Source organism: Rhipicephalus sanguineus, chromosome 3 (genome assembly GCF_013339695.2).
Source record: "Rhipicephalus sanguineus isolate Rsan-2018 chromosome 3, BIME_Rsan_1.4, whole genome shotgun sequence".
Classification (NCBI taxonomy): Eukaryota; Metazoa; Arthropoda; class Arachnida; order Ixodida; family Ixodidae; genus Rhipicephalus; species Rhipicephalus sanguineus.
Genome location: NC_051178.1, coordinates 210,461,915 through 210,484,581, shown reverse-complemented (window position 1 = coordinate 210,484,581; position 22,667 = coordinate 210,461,915). Strand labels below are relative to the sequence as shown.

At 45.9% G+C, this 22,667-nt stretch overlaps 1 protein-coding gene across 1 annotated transcript; it reads left to right on the top strand.

The window, feature by feature from the left end:
- The first annotated feature begins 8,894 nt into the window (after positions 1–8,894).
- Positions 8,895–11,221, top strand: LOC119385245 (phospholipid-transporting ATPase ABCA3-like). Its single transcript, XM_037652739.1, has 2 exons — positions 8,895–9,024; positions 10,547–11,221. Exons 1-2 carry the CDS (start codon positions 8,913–8,915, stop codon positions 10,840–10,842), a joined length of 408 nt encoding a protein of 135 aa, XP_037508667.1. The 5' UTR covers positions 8,895–8,912; the 3' UTR covers positions 10,843–11,221.
- The last annotated feature ends 11,446 nt before the right edge of the window (positions 11,222–22,667 follow it).

The window sequence follows — 22,667 nt, the reverse complement described above, 5'->3', positions numbered from 1 at the left end:
GTACTTCATCATTCCCCTCCTCCCCCAATATTCGGACGGGGGATTCAAACCCCACCCGAAATGATTTCAATTTATGTGTATATATGCAGACGCACACATACAACACACGCACGACCATGTGTGAGAGAAGTCGGGCCCCCGGCACCGGGGCAACTGAAGTGGTTTCTTTAACGTGAAGGCAGTAACTCTGATCCCACGCTTTTGTTCAGTCATGTTCCATCGCACGGCGAACGTCTATAATACGCAGCTTAAGCGTATAGAGCTACCTCGTTTAAGTGCCTTGCAAGAGGTAATCGCATAAACAAAATGATGAACGCAACGCGCAGGCGGGACGTCACAGGCGAGTGGTGGCACTTCAACGGCCGTTCGTGCCTCCTGTGGGACTTCACGTCTGGCCTGTGCCCTTCGTACCACAGCGACGTGTTCTCGTCACAGCATGACTGCTGGACCAATTGCTTGGCGAAGCCCCGCAAGCGGCTCTGCCGAGCGGCCACCGCCGACGTCTGTTACAGCGCACACCTCAGGTTCCCGTACTTCGCCGCTGGTGGATCAATGGCGCAGTGCCTCAAGGTGTCATTGCTCAGCTATCCTGGACGTCGCTGCCTGGTCGGTACAAACCGGTTTCAAACGATGCGATCCTGCCAGGAGGCTTGCGTGTCGAACACTGAAAGCGCGTCAACACACGTGAACCGACACGCTCTCGCGGCAGAGGCGAACCGAACTTTAGATAAAGAGACGCATGGATAGACAAATGAACCTTGCATCAGTATTAACGTAAACACACACACACACACACACACACACACACACACACACACACACACACACACACACACACACACACACACCACACACACACACACACACACACACACACACACACACACACCACACACACACACACACACCACACACACACACACACACACACACACACACACACACACACTTGGAGGCGGCCGAGTGTCTTGATGGTGGCCGGCGTCTGGGCCTCCGGCTTTTGTTGGATGACGGCGCAAACGCATGCAGCTGGTCGAGCGCTGTTGTGGTGATAAAGCGCGTAAAACGCAGTGGGCGCCTGGTTCACTCATTGCACGCATGAGAGCAGGATAGCGATGCGCAAGCGCTCCGCCACGTGGTTTGTTTTGTTTGTTTGTTTTGCTCATCTTTCGGGGGCTTCCTTTGCGACACGTAAAAAAGAAGTACGTGAGAGAGAGAGAGAGAGTACAACTTTATTAGAGTTCAGTGGTGACACGGAGGTTGCCCCGCACCACCCGGCCACTCTCTCGTGGGGACTGACAGGTCTAGCCTAACGGACCTGTCGCGAGCGCACTGGATGGCCAGTATTTGGTCTTGAAGGTGATTGGACCTTGCTGTATAAGTCAGGCCAAGTGACTCATACAAGAAACAATTCGGTCGGTGGTTTCTCAAGGTGCTCTACACGTCCGCGTTCATTATTGGAGGATTCAGCCAATAATTAAAAAGTTTGGTAATTAACTGTAATGAGTTAAGGGGAAAATAGAAAAAAATCAGGCGAAGCTTGCACTAAGCTGCGCAAGGCTTGAAACAGCGACACTGAACGATTCTGAAGACTAATCTGGTTGCTTCTGGGTTGTTTCTAGGCCTTAGCTAGGTGGTAATAATAATATTTGGGGTTTAACGTCCCAAAACCACGCTATAATTATGAGAGACGCCGTAGTGGAGGGCTCCGGAAATTTCGACCACCTGGTTCTAACGTGCAATGTACACGGGCCTCAAACATTTTCGCCTCCATCGAAAATGCAGCCGCCACGGCCGGGATCTTATAAAGGTAGTGCAGGTTGTTTCTAGGTTGCTTCAAGGTCGTTGCTAGGCTTTAGCTAGGTGATGCTGCGTTGTTTCTACGTTGATTCTCAGCACAGAGAGGTTCGAGTTGATGATCATGATGCTCCTGGGATGATTGGCACCTACCCACTCAGGCGGATCGGCCAATTGAGTCGGGCTGATCATAATAGTCTGAAATTTTTAAGTGCTAATACAGATTACAGAGTCGATTAGAATGAAGTTATTTTTAATGAATACCAGTTTTAGCCTAGACCATGTTGCATAATCTCGAAACTGACCAAAAATCATGTCATTATGACATAATTTAAAAATTATTAGCGGTTGATGTGTCGAATAAGACGATTTGATTTGAATATGAATTTCTGTATAGCACTGCATCTATTTCCGTCCGAGTGTCCCAGAACAGAAGCCCCAAATGACAACAGTACAGTCGTAGTAACTGGCAGACCAAGGTGCTGCATTACAATTTCAATAATTCGTTTTCTGAGAGGCGAAAAAGTCGGCAGTCCAGCAAGAATGCTCGAGTGTTTCTACATCATTGCAAAAGGAACATGCGGGAGAGATCGCCAGACCAGCTCTGTGCGTGTATAAATTAATAGTCACAGACACGACACGGATGTCCAAATTCGAGAGACAGAAACTCGCGCTGAAACCAAGCGTTCGCACCTCGACGGGAGGCGTAGGCCTCCCGTCGCTTCGGGGTCTTCTCGCAGCCTCCGTTGCCTTTCCCGTTACCTAGCATTCTCTCGTTATACGTACTCGGGGTCTTCGGCTCGTCGCCGACGCTTCGCAGCCATTCGTTGTTGGGCTAACTGTTGCCTTCTTCATTTATAGTGGACCTGTAGTCAGTAGTGGGATTTACCCAATTTCTGTGGCGCATTTGTTGGGGTGATTGTTGTTTTCTTCATTTTTAGTGGACCAGTGGTAAGTAGTGGTATTCGCCCAATTTCTGTGGCCCATACCCGTTTATGATAATAATGGTTGACTTCTTCGTTTTTGATATACCAGTGGTGAGTAGTGAGATTTAACCAATTTCTGTGGCACATATCCATTTAAGATGATGATAGTTTTTTGGTTCGTCGGACAAGGGACGATTTGCTAAACAGCTGTTAAAAACATGGCTGATCCATCCGTCATAAGAATCGGTATAACACGAAAGTGAAACGTGTCTTCACAGAGGTAGTGGAGCGTTTATTGCGCATTGTTTCGCCGCAACGGCGAAGCAATGAATGCGATAGCAACAAATTGGAATGTCACGCGAAGAATGGCAAGCAGCTCGAAACTTGCAGCGTGCTACTCAAGCACACGCACGAAAAGAACACACACAGGACGAGCACGAACTAACAACTGTCACAGTTGTTAGTTTGAGCAGCGCGCTCATTTAGCAAACGCGGCCGCTGCAGCGAGCGAAGTGACATTCATGCACTTTGTGACTTCAACGTAAACTTGCGGTGAAAGCACAAAACGTATAAACCGCCCCCATGACGAGATAAGCGCGCGCGCGCGCACGGTCGACCACGGCCTGTAGTGCAAAGTACATGTCGGGGGCACGCGCGCATCGCAATGAGTGGTGCGACGACCTTTAAAGCCGCGCCCTTCGCGCCACCTCGCTGGTGATAACGACAGTAACTGCATCCGAGCTCTGCGTACCGCCAGCGGTAAATGGCGAACATAAATAGCTCGCCGTTAGTATTCTGAAGAACGTAGGCTTTGTGGCAGAGTCGTTTCGCGCTGTGGAGCGAGGGGTCGTCGGTTCGAATCCCGGCGACGGCACTTTTTCTTCTGGTTTTTTCTATGTCATCTGTTAGTGTATATTTTACAGCGTCATAGCCGTGACGGAAATACGTCAGTGAAGTTTTGGTGGACCCTGGCATGAAACACTTTCGTGTTAAATAGAGCCTGAGTAACTATAGCCTAGCGCGACTAGGATGCGACATCTTCGATTCGCTTCTGACGCGCCTTTCAATCTTAACGCGAGCGCGTTAAAGAGCTCGCTTAGCAGAAATTCCGGTGTCAGTGTCGGCAGATACGAGCGAAAATCGGTGTTGTCCGTGAGCGAAAAATAGAGATATGTGCCAATAATTAAATAAATAAATAAATAAATAACTTCGGTGCTAGTGGGAATCGAACCCAGGTCTTCTGCGCTGCAAGCAGGCGTGCGCTGCAAGCAGTCATGCCAGTGCTTGAAGCCGTTCCTGAAAAAAACCCTATACGAATGTCATGTAGTCGCGAGGAGTGTCTCTTACGCATGTAATGTTGCGTGGCACAAGCGCAGAATCGCACCAGGCGTGAAAACATGTGAATTGCGCAACGAGGTGGTGGCCCACTCATTACAAACCGCTCAAGCATAGTTAATCACCATCACCAGCAGCAATAGGATCAACAAAGTGGGCAGTTACGCAGTGCACGTGTTGCCTTACGGACGCGTAGTGGGTACTTTGCGAATTGGTAAAAGGAAGACCTATGGCGCAGTGGGCAATTCGCAACTGTATACTTGCAGTAGGCATTGTAGGATAGTTTGAAGTGAAGTGAGAAGCGAGAAGTGAAGCCAGGCCAGGGATTGAGAAGGCGATGCGAAGTGCGCAGATTGCGCTAATCGCGTTCTGCTCTTGAAGGCGAAGCTCAAGCTAATTTTTTGTCTTGGCTAATTTCACGTGGGTCACCCTGTATAAAGCTTTCGCCTTAATAATGAACGGCCAGCCTGTGTGTATTTTTTGTTTCGTTCGTTCCTGCTCTTTAGCTGCAATGCTTCTACTATGCATCGTGAATGTACCATCTGAATACTTCTTTCAGATCTTCTCTTCTGACAGCCAAATTCCTCATTTCACAGCGAAGCTGTTATCAGATCACAACGGCAGCGTGGTATAGTTGTCCGCCGCCGCCGCCGGTGTCAGTAACCACTGGCGCGCAAAATAAGAAAAAAATGAAATGAGAAACAAATTCTAGAAATATCGGTCGTTCTTACTCACTATCATCATCAACCAAGCATTAGCACCACTAACAGCAGGTAAGGTTCCGTGCCCTCAACCTCGCTTTTCAGGATGAATCGATGGCGTCATCCTGGGCGACAGATGCCACCGGTGGTGGCGGTTATTCCTTGCTTCCACCCACCATCTACCTAGCCATTGGTAAGCAGCCACTATGTGCTCTCGGCCATGGCTCTAGTGAGAGTGATGGTGTTTGAGGCCCATTATATATTACAGCGAAAGCTGTTATGAGATCACAACAAGAGCCGATTTTGGCGCTGTAGTTATACGCGGCCGCCGCCGCTGGTGTCCGTAACTTCTATCGCGAGGAATAGGAAAAGATTAAATGATAAAAAGTGTCTAGGAACGGATGGGATTTGATCCCGGGCTCTCTGCGTGACATTCGAGTATTCTACCACAGTGCTTGAAACTTCTTTGCAAAAATACCTTATACAGGTGTCATGTCTGTCAAGGAATCGTGTCGTAGAAGAGTAAAATAACTAGCAGGCGTCACACAAAGCGAATTGCGCAAAGAGTGGGTCGTTGAATGCTTCCAACCATTAAAAAAGGTTCAGCCATAATTATTCGTCGTCATCAGCCACAACACAAAGTGCACATAATGACTTACAGAAGTGTAGCGGGTACCTCGCTTATATGTAGAAGGGCAAATAATGACATAGTGGGTGCGTCCCTACCTCATGAAAGTTACGGTGGCTTATGGCGTCGTGGGTACCTTTCATGTGTGCTTGTATTAGTTGCCCCAAGAGAGTCTACAACGGGCTCTGGAAAGGCCGCTCTTCCAGCTTTTGCTGTGACTGCTGCTGCGTGTTCTGCGCAGGCCTGGCGATTTTTTTTGATAAACTTTTCTTGCTTTATGCAAGTTTCTCAATGAACGATCCCTAACGTAAGATCAAAGGAAGAGGTTCTACCGCCAGTACGAGCAATCTATCTGTCTCGAAGAAGAAGAAAAAAGAAGCTGTGAGCGCACAGCCCTCGTGGTCCCACGCGCTTCCTTCTTTCAGCCGAATTCCATTCTCGCGCCGCTGTTCGGGAGCAAGGAGGCGCCGCTCGCTCGCTGGCCAAGCAGCTAGACTCTCGGGTGAGCCAGCTTGTAAATGTAACCGCACCAATCGCTATGTTAGTAACCTTACTTGTCTTTGAAGAGGTCCTTACTTTTGTTTGTCTTGCAAGGCGAATACCCCCCCCCCCCCCCTTTTTTTTATTTTGTGTTCCAGCGGAACCCTCCATTCATTCGCTAAATCTCGACATTACCCTATCGAAGGGGACCAGCGCAACGCGTCTACCTTATTTCAGCGAAAATATATCCCACAATAGGGACCTATAATGGGTCCGTAACGCACGGTATCGCCGTACATCTTGCAGTTTTAGCGCCAACTTCAGCGATAGAAGAGGAAAATTCTTGAAGAAGGAAAGAAACATTTATTCGCAGGAGCGAACTGGTTCGGGGTGGGAGGTGCGAACCTGGCAGTGGTGGCCGCCCTTTAGTCCACAATGCCACAGGTAGTTAAAGCCTCAATCTTGCATGACCCACTATGTTATTCGGCGGCCGAAGATCCTCAATTGTTCTATTCCCAGCCGCTGCAGCCGCATTCTTCTAGAGGCGCGATTGAAGGCGCTATGTATGGTGCTTTGTGTGCGTGTTATACCCCAAGTGGTCAAAATCTCTAATAAATAGCGAGTTTGTTTTTGGACGTTAAAGGGACACTAAAGAGCAAAACGATATTCTCGCATTAGTAAAGTAGTCTTCCACGATACCAAAAACACCACGCTTTCTGCGCGAAGACGCTACAACGCGCTAAAAGAAAGTACAGGTGGCGACGCCACCTTGGAATTCCCGCACCATTTGCCGTGACGTCACATATTTTTGACGGCGCCTGCTTGGGCCTACGTAGTTCCTAATCGGTTAAATAGAAGTACATTGTCCTCTGAGGGGGCCAGAGACTTGACATAACGCGTTTGTGGAAATTTCGTCGAGCCAGTGACGCCAAAATACGTTAAATGCTCTTTGAAGTCTTTTACGTCACGAATTACAAAGTTCGGCGCGAAATTTAAAAATTAAACTTTGAACTTGGTTTTCTCCTCTAATAATAAACCTATGTGTGGTATCGGACGTCGAACGCGACGCCCGGAGAACAAAGGGCACGGCGCTCTATGGTGGTGAAATAGACTTACACAAGAGTTCTCCGAGCACACTTTATCAATATAAACCTATTCAATGTTTCTCTTTAGTGTCCCTTTAAAAGTCATAACCTATATGTTAACTTTAACTTTTTAAAGTAGGCCACCTCGATGCTCAGCTTTAGGGGTAACCGTTTAGTTAAGTAGAAATGATCTATGACTTTTCTGAGAGTTATTCTCTTCGGCCAGTAATTGGTGAACGTATTGTTGTCATTCTAGTTTTTTTCTTTAACGTGTAGAATTCACTGGAGGGCGGAGCCGTCGGTGTCGCCATGGGCGTCATCTGTGCGCACCTGTGGCTGCTCGTGTGGAAGTGCTACGTGATCGTGGTGAAGCGTCACTGGGTCGCCTTCGTGATGGAGCTGGTGGCGCCCGCCGCGGTGTCTCTGACGCTGGTGTTCGCACGCCAGAATATGGAATACGCGCGAGTGCGGAACGTAACGCACTTCGAACCGTTCTCCTTGCAAAGGCTGCCGCCGCGATTCCACGTGCCACCGCCCAGCGCGTCTCGCTGGTTGCTGCTCTACGCACCGGAAACCAATGCCACCAGGGCTGTGCTCGAAACGCTGGCCGAAAACTCCAACCCTCCTCTCGCGGGTGAGGCGAACAAGTTACGTCTTAACGTATAAATAGAGATCGCGGATGTGCAGCTTGTTTGTATAGCGTGGTCGCACGGTATTAACACGTTAGAGCTCGTTTCGCAGAAATTACGGTGCCGGGTGTCGACGTCGTTGGTTGGGAGCAAAAGATGGGCGTTTTCCGGGAGCGAAAATTTGAGATAGATGCAAGTAAAGAAATAATAAAAAGCTTCGGTTCGAGTGGGAGTCGAACCTTGGCATTCTGCGAGACAAGCGTGCCTTCTACCACAGAGCCACGCCATTGCTTGGAACTGCTTACGAAAAAAAAAACCTATATGCGAGGTCTCCTTAACGTATACAATCTTAATAATAATGATAATATTAATAATAATAATAATAATAATAATAATAATAATAATAATTGTTCGGGTTTAACGTCCAAAACCCCGATATAATTATGAGAGACGCCGTAGTGGAGGAAATTTCGACCTCCGGAAATTTCGACCACCTGGGGTTCTTTAACGTGCACCTAAATCGAAGTACACAAGCCTCAAGCATTTTCGCCTCCATCGAAAATTCCGCATCTAATATTGAGTGGCATAAGCGTGGAACAGCGCCAGCGTCAAGACCGTGAATTTCACGAGTGAGGTGTTTTAGTCCCGTTCGTTACAAAGCGCTCATACATAATCATCGCCAGCAAAAGCATCAACAAAGTGAACATCTCCGTAGGTTCGCGTATTGCCTTATGGACGCATAGTGGTATACTTAGCTGATTCGCAGAAGGAAGAATTGCGGCGTATCTGGTACTTCGCAACTGTACTTGCAGTAGGCATTCTAGGATAGTTTTAAACGGCCAGTGCTACTCGCTCCTTTCCTTACGGCATGGTTCATGTGTCCATCGAGAAGCGAAGCGACGCTGCCGATTCAGAGGGTGATGCGAACGGTCCCGATTACGCTATCGCGTTCTACTCTTCGAGGCGAAGCTCTAGCGTCCTCCAACGTTTGTTAAGGTGTTTTCCATTAGCATGCTATTATTAAGGCACTTAGTTTGGCTGCTCTCTTCCAGTGCAAGGATTCGAGACGGAAGACGCCATGGTGAACCACTACATGGCTGCCATGGCGCACCGGGACTCGATCCTTGGAGGCGTCGTGTTTGTCGGCCTTAGTCCGAATGCCAGTGGAACATTGCCTCTGGACATCCATTTCAAAGCAAGTATCGCAAGCTCTGTTTGCCGTATTGGACCTGATTTTGGGGATTGGATCTCCTCACCCCGAAAAGCTCTTCCATCAGAACTGCTACGTAGGTTTCCAACCTCTGCAGATCCGGCTCAAGGCGGCTCCTCGGATGAAGCTGTCACAGGCGGAGCCCTACCAGTCGTGGAGCACCGGCAGCAACTTTCCTATGCTGCCTTTGTTCTCTCCGCGTCATCCCGAGACCAAGTTTGACGGTAGTCCAGGTAAGTGCGCAGGTTTTCGTGTCATCCGCAGCTAGGTGGTACTCCAGCCAAATGTCGCAACTACTTATGAACGTGAGAAATGTGTGCTTATATTATTATCTGTTAAAATTAACTGTACGATAAATATTTTTGTATATTAAACAGGAGGGCTGCACCGCCGTGCTCTTTCTTAAGTTACCAACGTGTCTCTTTCATGACCAGGCCATTTTTGGGGGGAGAGAGTGAGAACGTGGGTGTATGAGTTATCCCGCGTCGTTTTATCTCAGCTGTCCTACGGTGAACCGATTTTGGGGGGTCGAGGAAAGGAGGGAGAAAGGGGGCAAGTACTCGCTGGTTTACCTCATGGCACAGCCCTTACGTGAACACTAATGTCGACTGCTTCAATACAGCGCTTGACATCATGATCTCCTTTTCTCTGTTTATTCTATTTTTGTTCATTATTAAAAGCTAAACTTCTGGCGGAGGATTCAATTCCACCCTTCCCCAAGTAATCCTACATTATTTGTCTGCTTCTGAACTGCACATAGGAAATATGGATCGTATATAGTCTACCTCACAACATGTTGGAAGTCAGAGAGTCTACAGTGTGTTTTAGCTAACCAGGTTTGTGACAGTACGAAAGCACCGTTACACCTGTGTCTTCTTTCGGAAACAGGCGACGCCGTAGCGTTGAGATGGCGCCCTGCAGCGGCAAGCTCCTTGACCTGCTGGCGGCAAGTTTCTTGATCGAGTGCAGCCAAAAGGATGGATGGTCGTTTCTGCCTTTTCACGTCAATATATTCGTGTTCTAGGCACATAAGCATGATATACGCTTTTTAGTTTACTTTAGGCAACATTCTGAAACGCGCCTTGTATCATTGAAGAGTTGAGCATCAACACGTGTGATTTTCACGCTGAACGTGCTGCGGTTACTTTTTACTGAAGCCGAACTCGGCTGCGTGCTGCTCTACTTTCACAGAACATCTGATTCGCTGCACCCACGGAGGAAGGCACTTCAGTTTTCCACGACATTTTGTTTATTTCACAGCGAACAACGCACCGTGCTTCCACAAATAAATATGTTCATAGATTGCACTGCAACTTACAGCGGCTGTAAGTCACTGTTTTATTGTCTCCCTGGACGGCGTGCTCGTAGCTTTGGCTGCACTGCCAGTATAGTGTGCGACAGAGTTTATAATAATTTATTACCCGCAAGCAGTTATAGTTGAAAACGTTGACCAGTTATCGCCCGTATCATGTCTATACGTTACGTGGTATAAACGTAGTGCAGCGATTCATGGCTATAAACGGAGACTTACGACGTGGTATTTTTAACCCTGATTTATGCGAAACCTATTGGTCCGCACGGCATAAATTGTAAATTGAAGTCTCCGTGAGTCTCTCTATCATTATATATGGTCTACTCAGAGCGAGTAATGCGCGAATACGCTACGCTTAACGAAGCGCCGACATTCCAGGGCAAGAAGGCTGGCCTTGACGTCAACGGGAACCATTGTTTTCCACTTGGGTCATGGTTGCGCAGGTTACGTGACCGAGGGTTTCCTGTACCTGCAGCGGCAGGTGTTCAGGCATACACTGGAGTTCCTGCAGGCTCAGGAGCAGCACTTCCCGGACCAGAATCTGCCAGTGACGCACCTGCGTCTACAGCGGTTCCCGCTACCGCCGCACTCGGTGGACAGCTTCTATTTCATTGTCCAGTACTTCCTGCCCATCATTGTTCTGCTCAGCTACATCTACCCTTCGCTGGCCGCCGTCCGCCAGGTCGGCTACGAGAAGGAGTCCGGCATGAAGGTCCGTGCGTCCCATCAAGAACTCTGATGCTGTTATTGTCGGGCAAGGTGTATATATACGCGCATTGCAAGCTTTCCGAATGTGGTCCCCAAGTTCTGCGCGTAGTTTCTAAACGCTTATCGCATGCTTGTCTTCTTGCATTATTACATCGGTTTCCTTTTTTTCTCTCTCTTTTCTACTTGCGCACAATAGATATCTATGGTTATACATTCGAGCTTCTCATTATATAGAGCTACATACTAAACAATTTTCAGTGTTGTGTGCTCAATTTCTAACCTTTATGAATGTTCGATACTTATATAATCACGTATATGTGATTCTGCGCGCATTCCAGATACCGAACTCATGGGTTCTTTGAATATTGCTCGTTTGTATTTTGATTCCATAGTTGAAATAAAGTTCACATTTTCCCTCTTGTGCTTTGTAGCGGTTTCCGAAAACCCATCATTTTCTAATCCGTGGTATCGTCCAGCAGGGTGTTTTGTGGCGACGTTTGCGAATAAATATGTTGCCTTCAGCTCGCTCAAGCATGTGGCACAAGTAATAACAAGTCTGCGTTCCACGGGAATCTAGTTACCTCAATAAACTTTCGCTAGAAAACACCTGCAACACCTCTGACTTTTAAAATATTGTATCTCTCGGTCGCGACCAGTTATTATTAAACATCATCACGACGTTTGTCATCTTGAATTGCACAGCTGTATGTATAGTATAGGGCTCCGTGCCCTTCGCGGTTACGATAACCGCCTGGGGGACGTGCATTTCAAGCCCAGCACATCACGATACTGAGTCTTCTCTCCACTATTATTGGCAGTGCCCAAATACACCCCTCAGCGACGGCTTTATCTCGGTAACAACCGATCTCGAACGCCATGCTTTTGCTAACTGCATGCGCCAGAAGCCGCTAGGCAGCTAGAACCACTTCGTGGGTGCCTTGTTTTAGACACCGCCCATACGGCCTCCTCTACCGGAAAATTTTCCCTCGTATTCAGCTGCACAGCGCCATATAGCCAACGCAGCGGACCCCTTCTGTCGAGAATATTGGGCTTCAACTCGGTGCTGATGTCGTCGGTGTTATCTCGTGAAATAACCGGAATAAAAGGTTTGGTGCACTCACAATTCAGATGCACGCTTGTGTGCGTGCGTGTGTTGGGGTGGAGGATAACGAGAACAGGAACGTTAGTTAAATTTATTCGATGCCCCAAGGTGGCCTTTCTCCACCGCCAGGACCTGCTAGAGATGATGGGCGTGAACCCGTGGCTCAACTACGCGGCCTGGTTCCTCACCACGTTGGCCGTGATGACGGCCAGCTCCGTGCTTCTGGTGGTCGCAGTGACTGCGCCCATCTCGAGCAACGGGCCTGTGCTGCGCAACAGCGACCCGGCCGTCTTCTTCCTGCTGCTCGTCGCGTATTCGGCCAGCACCACCTCGTTCTCGTTCTTCGTTGGATCATTCTTCAACAATGGTATTCCTCCGTGCAGACTGAGACATCGCAGAAACAGGATGACGTGCTACACGCAACGTGTTAATATAGCGCTTTATTCTGACCGCTCAAGCAGTTGAAACCCTAAATTAGCAAATCATCAATTTTATTTATAAGTCTTTTATTTTTCTGTAGACCCCATGCCGTATTGAAGCCATGTAGCGACTGACATGGCCGTGTTCCGGGAATTGAGATTACCACTTCTCAATCAGCGAGTTTACTTCTGTAAGCTGGGCCGGCATTACGATGTTTATTTTTTCATGTTCTGTTATATTCACCAGGCTATATTATCTGCCACACTGGACGGTGAGTGTCCCGAAACCTCTGTGAAGAGCAACGCGTGCAGTGTACGAGATCGGCATGGAGGTGCGTTTTCCACAGAATATGAAGGATGCTAAGGTGATGGTGAACCACAAAAATGGAGATAAAAACACTTTAACTAATTACAGGCTGATTTCAATTCTCCCGCTTTTTTCCAAAGGACTTGAAAAAAATTATTCATGCTAGCTAGCTAGACTATCGAAATTTTTCGACAAACATTCCGTTATAACTCAATCACAATATGGTTTTAGATCAGGCTTCTCAAACGAAAGAGCTATATTGTTTCAAAAGGAATTGAGTCTCAAAAATATCGAGGCCAAAAAGTTCATACATGGGATATTTTTAGATATGTCGAAAGCATTTCACAAAATAAACCGCAAGACATTATTAGGAAAACTGCAGTGTTATGGAATTCGTGGTGTAGCCCTAAATCTGATCGAAAGCTACCTAACAGACACCAGTGTGTATCTATAAATAGGGAAATTTCGTCTGTGCACACTGTTAAAGATGGTGTTCCCCAAGGCAGCATATTGGGTCCCCTTTTTTTCATCATATTTATAAACGATATTAGGGAGTTTTAGCTTGTAACGTATACTTCTTTACGTTACCGTTACCGGATTACGTTTACCGTTTTACCGGAACTCGAGTTTTAGTAAAGTTTTTTAGCTGCCCAAACGTAAACCTTTACGTACGTACGTAAACCTTTACGTTTGTGCAAACCACTAAATGTTGATGTTAACAGCAGTTAAACTACATTTAATTTAGACAATATTGAATTACGCTGCGGCAAAATCATTAGAGAGGTTTTTAGCGTGTGCAGTATCCCGGTATAAGCGAAGGGGTGTAGCAATACCAGGTTACCGGGCGATGGTGTCGACATCTTGTGACGCTTCTCGCAACCACAATCATAGACACGTTTGTTCTCGCTTAGTGTTCTTGAGGGGAAAAATGATTAAAAAGGCAGCCCATTCGTAATAACGCCGCTGCAAGGCATTTACATTGGGAGTAGAATGCCCGATGTTTATGCAATAACAATTTTGTGCTCGCCTGGTACACCTTGGCCCCGCTAGATGGCGCCACTTATCTAGCCTGTCAGCCTCTTTAGGCCTCTCACGTTTGCGGATTCGGTATTCTATGTCGCTCTAGCCTAGGTAATCCGGCTGAAATAAGGTGATCGTAAGTGGCGCTCGCACTTCGGCTTATTTTGACTCGGCGACTGGAGTCTCCGCGAAGCGTATATCGCGAGTAGCCACGAACGAAGGTGGATTTGCTGGATAGGGCCGAAACGTAAAGCCTATCCGGCGAGTAGTTTACGTTCCGTAAACCTTTACGTTCCGTAAACGTTCGCGCATGCGCAGATTCCATCCGGTATCCGGTAACACGGTAACGTAAAGAAGTATACGTTACACGCTAAAACTCCCTAACGTACATGTTGACCCTTCAGCCCAATACATAATCTACGCAGACGACACAAGCTTATTTTTTTCAGGAACGAATTTTAGTCATCTCGTAAATACAGCTAACTCAACATTACAAAAGATACACAGCTGGACCCTTAAAAATTCTTTAGTTATAAATTGTTCCAAAACAAAAGCTGTTCCTTTTCGCTCCAAATCCCCCCTTAATGAAGTCACTGGACCCTACAATCTCATGTTAAATAACAGCATAATCGAATTCTCCTCCATCGCGAAGTCTTTGGGCGTTGTTTTCCATGAGCACATGAAATGGGATAATCATACAGAATTTTTATACAACAAGCTTTGCAAAGTCTTAGGTGTCTTGAGAAAATGTCAGGGTCTATTGCCAGTTCCTCAAAAACTCCTGATATTTAATGCGCTCTTTACATCACATCTGAGTTATTGCAACTTAATTTGGGGTAATGGAACAAAGCAATCTATTAGTAATCTTATTATCTTACAGAAAAAAGCGCTACGTTCTGTTGCTAACCTCCCTTTTAATGCCCATACTTCACAAATATTCGTTAAATATAAAATAATCAAATTAAACCTGCTCTACAAATATTCCTTAGTAATCTCTTTTAGATCTGATACCATAAAAGGTCGCGGCTATATACGTAGTTAGCTAACTTACAATTAAATCCTTCGACGCGCCTAAACCGACATTCCGAACATTGGCAGGTGCCGAGACCGCGCACAAATTATGGTTTTGAGACATTGCATTATTGCTTGCCGAATACACTAAATAAATTAGGAATTAATTGTGAAAATGTTCGTACGCTCTCTAATACTTCTATTTTAAATATGCTTTATTAGTTTATGTGTGTAGTATTATTTGCTGTTTTGTATACTTCTTTCTTCCGATGTATAGCATGTGCGTTGCTGGGTTGTATAAGTTTGTATAACTTTGTTCCGATGCAAAGCATGTGCATTGCTGGTTTAAACTGTCTTGTGGTTTACTTTGCTTTTGCCGTTTTGTTGTCACAGTGAACATGGGGATGTGGGGCTTTGTCAAGCTGTTTCTATACAGCTTTTTTCCCCTCTCCCTGCCACTTACTGTACAACTGTACGTGGTAAATAAACTCAACTCAACGAGCCTTCCACACAGCTGCCGCTGGAGACCTCCGACTGTACTTTTTAGATCGCTCCTTGCAAGAAAAGCAAGAACACATTGCGTAATAAATTGCAATAAATGCAACAGAATAAATACAAATAAATATACAATAATAATGATAATTGCTTATTTGCATCATGCACAGTCAAATTGGAGGTTCGCTGGAAATGCTATCATGACAGCTTGATCAGGCGGCAGGCCCCCGCATTGGCAGTATCACATAGTGGTCAGCAAATCATAAGCATTAACATAGAAATTCACACAGACTGACCCCTAAGCATAAAAAAAGCATTCAAATTTTAGGGCAGCGCTTTGCAATATCCAAAAAGACAAACTACATGCATTCAAATTTCAGCACACTGTATAGAAAGTTTAAAGGCATAATCAACAAGTGGAAGGCATACGTCTTCAACATAGATACTTCACACAAAGGCTTAACTCTAAACGGAAAGCATACGTAGAAAGGGCATTGTAATTAAAATGTGCAAATGAAAAGCTAGTGAAAGAATTTCATTTTTTAAAATGAAATATGTCACGAAACTTCTTAAAAGTAATCTTCTCAGGTTGAATGTTTTTCTGATGAAATGTATTTAACAGTATCGGTAGCCGATTTTTTAGCATTTGTAAGCCATACGTTATCCTACATGAGTCAACTTTCCATCTCTACACAGTTCGTGTATTAGTATATGTGGTAGAGCGTTGCTTGTTTTCGAATTGCAAACACAACAGAGAATATGGGCAACATACTTCGTAGGGAAAGTTAATATATCACTTGTCTAGAGTTCCACTATGACAGTTCACCTACAGGGAAGAAGGCAATTTCGTAAGTACTGGTCCTGGAGACATGCGGGGTTGATGCATGGGGGATCGTGCCGGGTGCGCCTTGTGGACATAGGGGGGTGATTCCACGTAAGATCGAACAAACGATGGCTGGTCGACCTCTCAAATTTATTTCAAAATTTTATATATTATTGCCTGATGAGTGGAAACAAGAGATCCGCAAGTTGTTTTGCCGAAAAAAATTTTTTCGAACCACATGAAATCAATAATGACGAAGAGGTGGAGTGGAGCGCTCATTCGCTTTGCTGTTTTGGCCAACTTTCGTTACGAATTGCACAAAATATATTAAGGTTAGTTAGCTGAAATTTATTTACCTAAATATATGCATGTTTTTGCTTCTGCTCAGGTATTTTTAGTTTTTATGTGTAGTGTAGATGTTTTTATAAAAAACCTCAAAAATGGCCCAATCGGCAAAATTTTCTTTACTTTGAAGGTCTTTATCTCAAAAAAACCTTGTAGCAGAGCGACAGAAATTCTGCATTACGTTCTTCGCATGCGTATCTACCAAACTGCCGAATCTTGTATTTATATAACTTTTCAGTAAAGAGATATGATCGGGCTAATTTAAAGAAAACACCGAACAATGAAAACTTCTGACGACAATTAAAAAAAAACCCATTTTTTAATATTCTTAAACTTTGTCCACTTATTCTCCTCCACATCAGCTTTCACAATCATTAAAAACATGTTGCATAATGTCGTTGCACTAATAGTTACGGCCCCTCCAATGAGACCCTTAGGCAAGGATGGGCAATTCCGACTTCTTGTCCAGCGAGTGTATAAAATGCAGGCAGGATTGAATTTCTTTTTAATAAAAGGTCAGCAGGTACCTAAAAAGAAGTCGCCGGCACTGAAGACGTTAATTCTGAAATTATTTGGTCACTGCAGCGGCCACGAGCGCGGAGCTACCGAGTAGGCACGCGCGCACCCGAGATGCTCGTTGTAAGAGACGGCGCAGTGAGAGCTCGTTCTCGCGTCCTCTGACCGATTGAGTTCGAAACAGCAACACCTCTCGGGTGACATGAACGCACGTGCACTGGAGCTTCGCTATTCTATCCGCCCTCTGTTCGCATCTCAGCTAGGTGCTGATAACACGGCGGAGATGGAAGCAAGATGAAAACTCTATAAGGAAGCTATGAGCGCTCGCTTCACGCACGCTGCTGCCACAGAAACTGCGCTGCGCCAGTTGCGATCAGTGGAAAGCATGAACGTGGCGCTCCAGTGGCAAAGCAAAATATGGATTGTCAAAGGAAAGAAAAGCAAAACTATCGGTAACCGGATGCGCTTGCCTATATTAGATGTCGGCAGCAGACGGCGTGAACTGGCCGCGCTTTCGGTGCGCTGTTCACACTTCATTAGGTGCGGATAGTTCTTGTGCTTTGCTCTTACTCTACTGCTCCTGTGCGTCTCATTACGAGAAAGTATAGCTCTGAATGAGTCTATTGTGGAGACTACCTTTCGAAGCACAAAAAGCTTAAAGGAGTTCTGACACGAATTTTAAAAAATTTCGGATTGTTGCTCTAAATAAAAATACTGGTGTCGAGAAACCTAAAACGACTATTGTGGTGCCTGGGAATGCATCCTATATATTTTATTTAGCGCCACCTTAAAAAGAAACTTTCGGTTTCGATATCGAGGGGGTGACTTCTCAGTGTCGTTTCATAGCAGTGTGATGTCACGGAGATACAGAAATTCGCGACGTACCAGCGGGAAATCCGTCATCTGCTCGTGGTGCAATAGACGATGAGTGAATTGTCGTCCAGTGACCCTGACAGTGATTTCTACGATTTAGGCTGCATGCAGGACGCAGAACTCGCGAACTCGGAGGAACTGTCTTGACTTGTCGGGATAATGTCCTTGCAGTGTGGCTGGCTTGCAAATGCTCAGCGACGAAAACTTCAAAGTCAAATTAAAATATTTTATACGTGTTCTCCGACTCCAGTGTGTGGACAGCATGGACACTGCATACCAACGAAGCAAAAAATGTCCCTTTTGCGATGTCTCAAAATCGTGTCAGTACTCCTTTATTTTTGCAAAGAAGCCAAAATTTCGCAGAGTTACCGACCTAGACATAAATGCTTTGAAGGAACGTTTAATGCCCGAAAGATCAGTGACTGTCAGTGAGACGGACTACTTGTGCTACGCGTGCTTTTGTACCACTGACATGAAAGATCTTCACGGAACGCACAGTTTAACGATGACAGTCTTATGCCCCCTGAAAAAGAAATCGACGCAATTAACGAGATCACTGCGACTACCGGTGCACGTGCGTTCAAGTCACCCGAGAGGTGTTGGTGTTTCGAACTCAATCGGTCTGAGGGCGCGAAAACGAGCTCTCACTGCGCCGTCTCTTACAACGAGCATCTCGGGTGCGCGCGCGCCTGATCGGTAGCCCCGCGCTCGTGGCCGCTGCAGTGACCAAATATTTTCAAATTTAACGTCTTCAGTGCCGGCGACACCTTTTTAGGTACCTGCTGGCCTTTTAATAAAAAGAAATTCAATCCCGCCTGCATTTTATACACTCGCTGGGAGAGAAGTCGGAATTGCCCATCCTTGCCTAAGGGTCTGATTGGAGGGACCGTAACTATTAGTGCAACCACATTATGCAACATGTTTTTAATGATTGTGAAAGCTGATGTGGAGGAGAATAAGTGGACAAAGTTTAAGAAATTTAAAAAATGGGTTTTTTTTTAATTGTCGTCAGAAATTTCCAATGTTCGGTGTTTTCTTGAACTTAGCCCGATCATATCTCGTTACTGAAAAGTTATATAAATACAAGATTTAGAAGTTTGGTAGATAAGCATGCGAAGAACGTAATGCAGAATTTTTGTCGCTCTGCTACAAGGCTTTTTTGAGATAAAGACCTTCAAAGTAAAGAAAATTTTGCCGATTGGGCCATTTTTGAGGTTTTTTATAAAAACATCTACACTACACATAAAAACTAAAAATACCTGAGCAGAAGCAAAAACATGCATATGTTTAGGTAAATAAATTTCAGCTACCTAACCTTAATATATTTTGTGCAATTCATAACGAAAGTTGGCCAAAACAGCAAAGCGAATGAGCGCTCCACTCCACCTCTTCGTCATTATTGATTTCCTGTGGTTCGAAAAAATTTTTGGCGGCAAAACAAATTGCGGATCTCTTCTTTCCACTCATCAGGCAATAATATATAAAATTTTGAAATAAATTTGAGAGGTCGACCAGCCATCGTTTGTTCGATCTTACGTGGAATCACCCAGGGGTTACATATAACGCGGGCTCAACGGATGATTCACGATTAATTAGCGCCTGCAGGAAATTCAGGTCAAGCATCTGCCTCCGGGTTTCGGGGAAGGGAGTGGTATTTCCAATCATCAGGTTAGTGGAAGAATCGGTGCGCTTAACTTGGAATAAATAAAACGGCCTTGGAGAGAATTCACAGGAATTCTCTCCGTTATTTTAGTGTTATGAATATCATATTACGCAAGCGTATTCTAGGTTAGGTCTAAAGAAAGTTAGGTAGCGTAGTAATTTAATGCTGGCAGGAGAATCTCTGAGCGCGCTTTAAGAAGTGAAGTTTGAGGAAAGAAATATTGCTGTACGGTGTGACGCAGCGAACACCTCTGTGGCGGCGTTGGCCGTGGCTTACATCACGACCTTCTCGCCGTTCCTGTTCTTCTTCTCGCTGAACAACGACCACACGATGCCCACCCTGGTTGCCGCCTGCCTCCTCTGCAACACCGCACTGCCCGTCGGCATCACCGTGACCACCTTGCTCGAGGCCAGCGGTGAGCTGCGCGTCTTTTCCCCTGCGCTGTCGCCGAGGGGACCTGCAGCGAAAGGCATACGCTGAGAAGCGCGCACTGGTTTACAAACAGAAAACTATATTGAAAAATAAATGTAAGAACAGCGCAACAGAAGAGGACACGAGGCTAGCTGACGCATCATTCTTATGTATACGGTGCGCCCCTGCGTGCAAATAACCGAAAGAGAACACAATAGAACACATGCAGCTCTGCGCCACGCTGAGTGTCGTTAACTTTTTGGATGCGCGTGGAGTCACTTTTGTATCTAAAAAGATGTTCCTGTACTTTTACGCTCTCCAGGTGACGGCATCCAATGGCGCAACATTGACGTGAATCCTAACCCTGGTCAAAGCCTGTCGCTGATGTCGGTCATGCTGTTGCTTATATTCGATACCTTTATGTACATCGTAGTGCTCTGGTACGTCGAAGTGCTGGCTGCTAGTCAGCCGAGGATCAGCTGGCGTCGGTCCCTGATTAAGGTGAGGACTCGCTCTTACCTCGACAGACACCGCGGGAGTGGCGCCGCCTGCTGACCAATACCTTTTCGTATCTGCATAAGCTTCGCGTCCTGTACCCAGAGAGATATCCCAACGCATGCCCGTGGTTCGGAGATATTCCAACACTCCCACACATAACCTACCGCTGTTTCGAGCGACCCGCTACAGTTGACACAGGACAGGCACCCAATACACACGTGGTCGTGGGAGGCGCGACTCGCTGAACGGACCCTGGGAAGCTAACTGGCAACCCTAAGTCAGGCCTGCCGAGCCGCTATAGCCAGTGGAGCCTTGGAAATGGGCCCCAACCCCAATGAACCACCTTTTTTTTCTCACACAATGTTCTTTCTCTCTCTCTACCTTTACATTCCTTAAGGTGTCCGTACAAGTTCAGGGGAGGCTTAAAATGATGAACAATCGTTGACCAGGCGATGTCGCTGGAGCCAAGCGTACGTAAACACGCTGCTAATAAATGCAGGCGTTGCCTTGATGAAGACAAAGTCTACTGGAAGCGTTGAGCTCCAGCGTCATTCTCTGTCGAACAATTTCGAATCACTTAGGGTGTCCTCAGTTAACACGCACAGAAATACCCAACAAAGTGGACGGGTGAGTGCCTTCCGTTGTAGCTCAACTGGTAGAGCCGTTGTCATGCAACACAAATGGACAGGGTCGGGGCGTGCTTTACGAAACGTACCTTTGACCCTTCTTGCTGTGGTACCCGCCGGATCGCTTAGCGAAATGCAAAGAACAACTGTGTGCCTAGATTTAGGTGCAATTAATGCGGAGTCCGCCGCTACGGCCTGCCTCATAAACATGTGGTTTTGGCACGTAAAACCCCAGCAATTTATTCTTACGGCAGCCATAGGCTGTTGTGATATAGAGCTATTGACTGCAACTTATGCGGTCATTAACAGCTGTCGCAGTGTATGTTTGCTAAACATGCTCGCAAGCGTAAACAGTATGCGCCGGTTACTTGAAGGCACGCAGCGAACGCAGGTAATTGCTATTGTGCGCAGCCGGAAGACCACGTCACTTCTTCCGCGGACGCCGAGAAACCGGAGGCTGCGGAAAAGAAAAACGCGGAAATATTCTTCGAAGAGTTCGCTTCCAAGGAGCCTGCAGGAGTTCGCCTCGTCAACCTTACCAAGGCAAGATCACTGCCCGTTTATTTGTGATGCGCACCGCATGTCTAGAGTTGCTGATGATACTCGCAGCAGGAACTTAGTGAGGATAAAAATCTGCGTCGCACAGCAACATCAGCAAAACATTTTTTGCTATAGCGTCCGTTTCTGATCACCGCCGATGGTACCTGAATATTTTTCAGAAACATTCGTGAAAAGCGCTGAGTAAATTTGTCAACTGAGGTACTATATCTAAGAGTGTCAACCGATGGTTAGTAAGCAACTATATACCTGTATCTCTGACGTCCGTGCGCTGTAAAACGATTGATTGAACACAAAAACACATAAGACAGTTTCTAGAAAAAAAAATATGTCCTTTCCAGCATGGCTTCAGATCCGGTCTTTCTACCGTTACACAACTGATGGAAACAATTCATGGCTTCTGTATTTCTCTGGATGCAAGTCAGCAAATTGGTGCTACATGTATTGATTTCGCAAAGGCATTCGATAAAGTCCCTTCTTTTTAACTTGTGTAGGAATCAGTACGCAGTTGCTTGATTGGTTTGGTGCATATTTATCGCATCGTCAACCAGCTGTTAATGTTAAAAACGGTGTGTCGAGCACTTTAGAGGTCTTTTCTGGAGTATCGCAGGGTTTTGTATTAGGGCCTCTCTTGTTCCTGATATATATATCAGTTATCGAATCACCTGTCAAAATTTAGCTTTTTGCCGACAACTGTTTAATTTATTGCCAAGATGCATGCAGCGACGGCCAGCTTAAAATAAACCACAGTCTTCAATCACTAAGTTCGTGATGCAGAAAATGGGGGATGGAAATTATTTAGGCTACAAGAACGCCACTTGCACTGACATAACAAAAACGAAAACTCTGCTTTTGTTTCTATATAAGATTGAAGACAGAATTATGGATAACGCGGCTAGCTCAAGTGTTTGGGTGTAACAATTACAAATAAATTAAATTGGACTCATCATGTGGACAATATGGGGGATGAACATATCAAAAAGCATGTTTCTTGAGGAAACAAATACCGAAAGCGACGAGAGAGGTGAAATTATTGCCATATAAAACGTATATATGTCCTAGTCTAGAAAATGCTAGCGCAGCTTCTAGCCCCCATCAGAAGGTTCTTAAGAAAAAATTGGAGCGTATTCAGCGAATCTCTGTACGTTTTATTTGTTCAAAATACAAGCGAACAGACTCGGTGACGGAC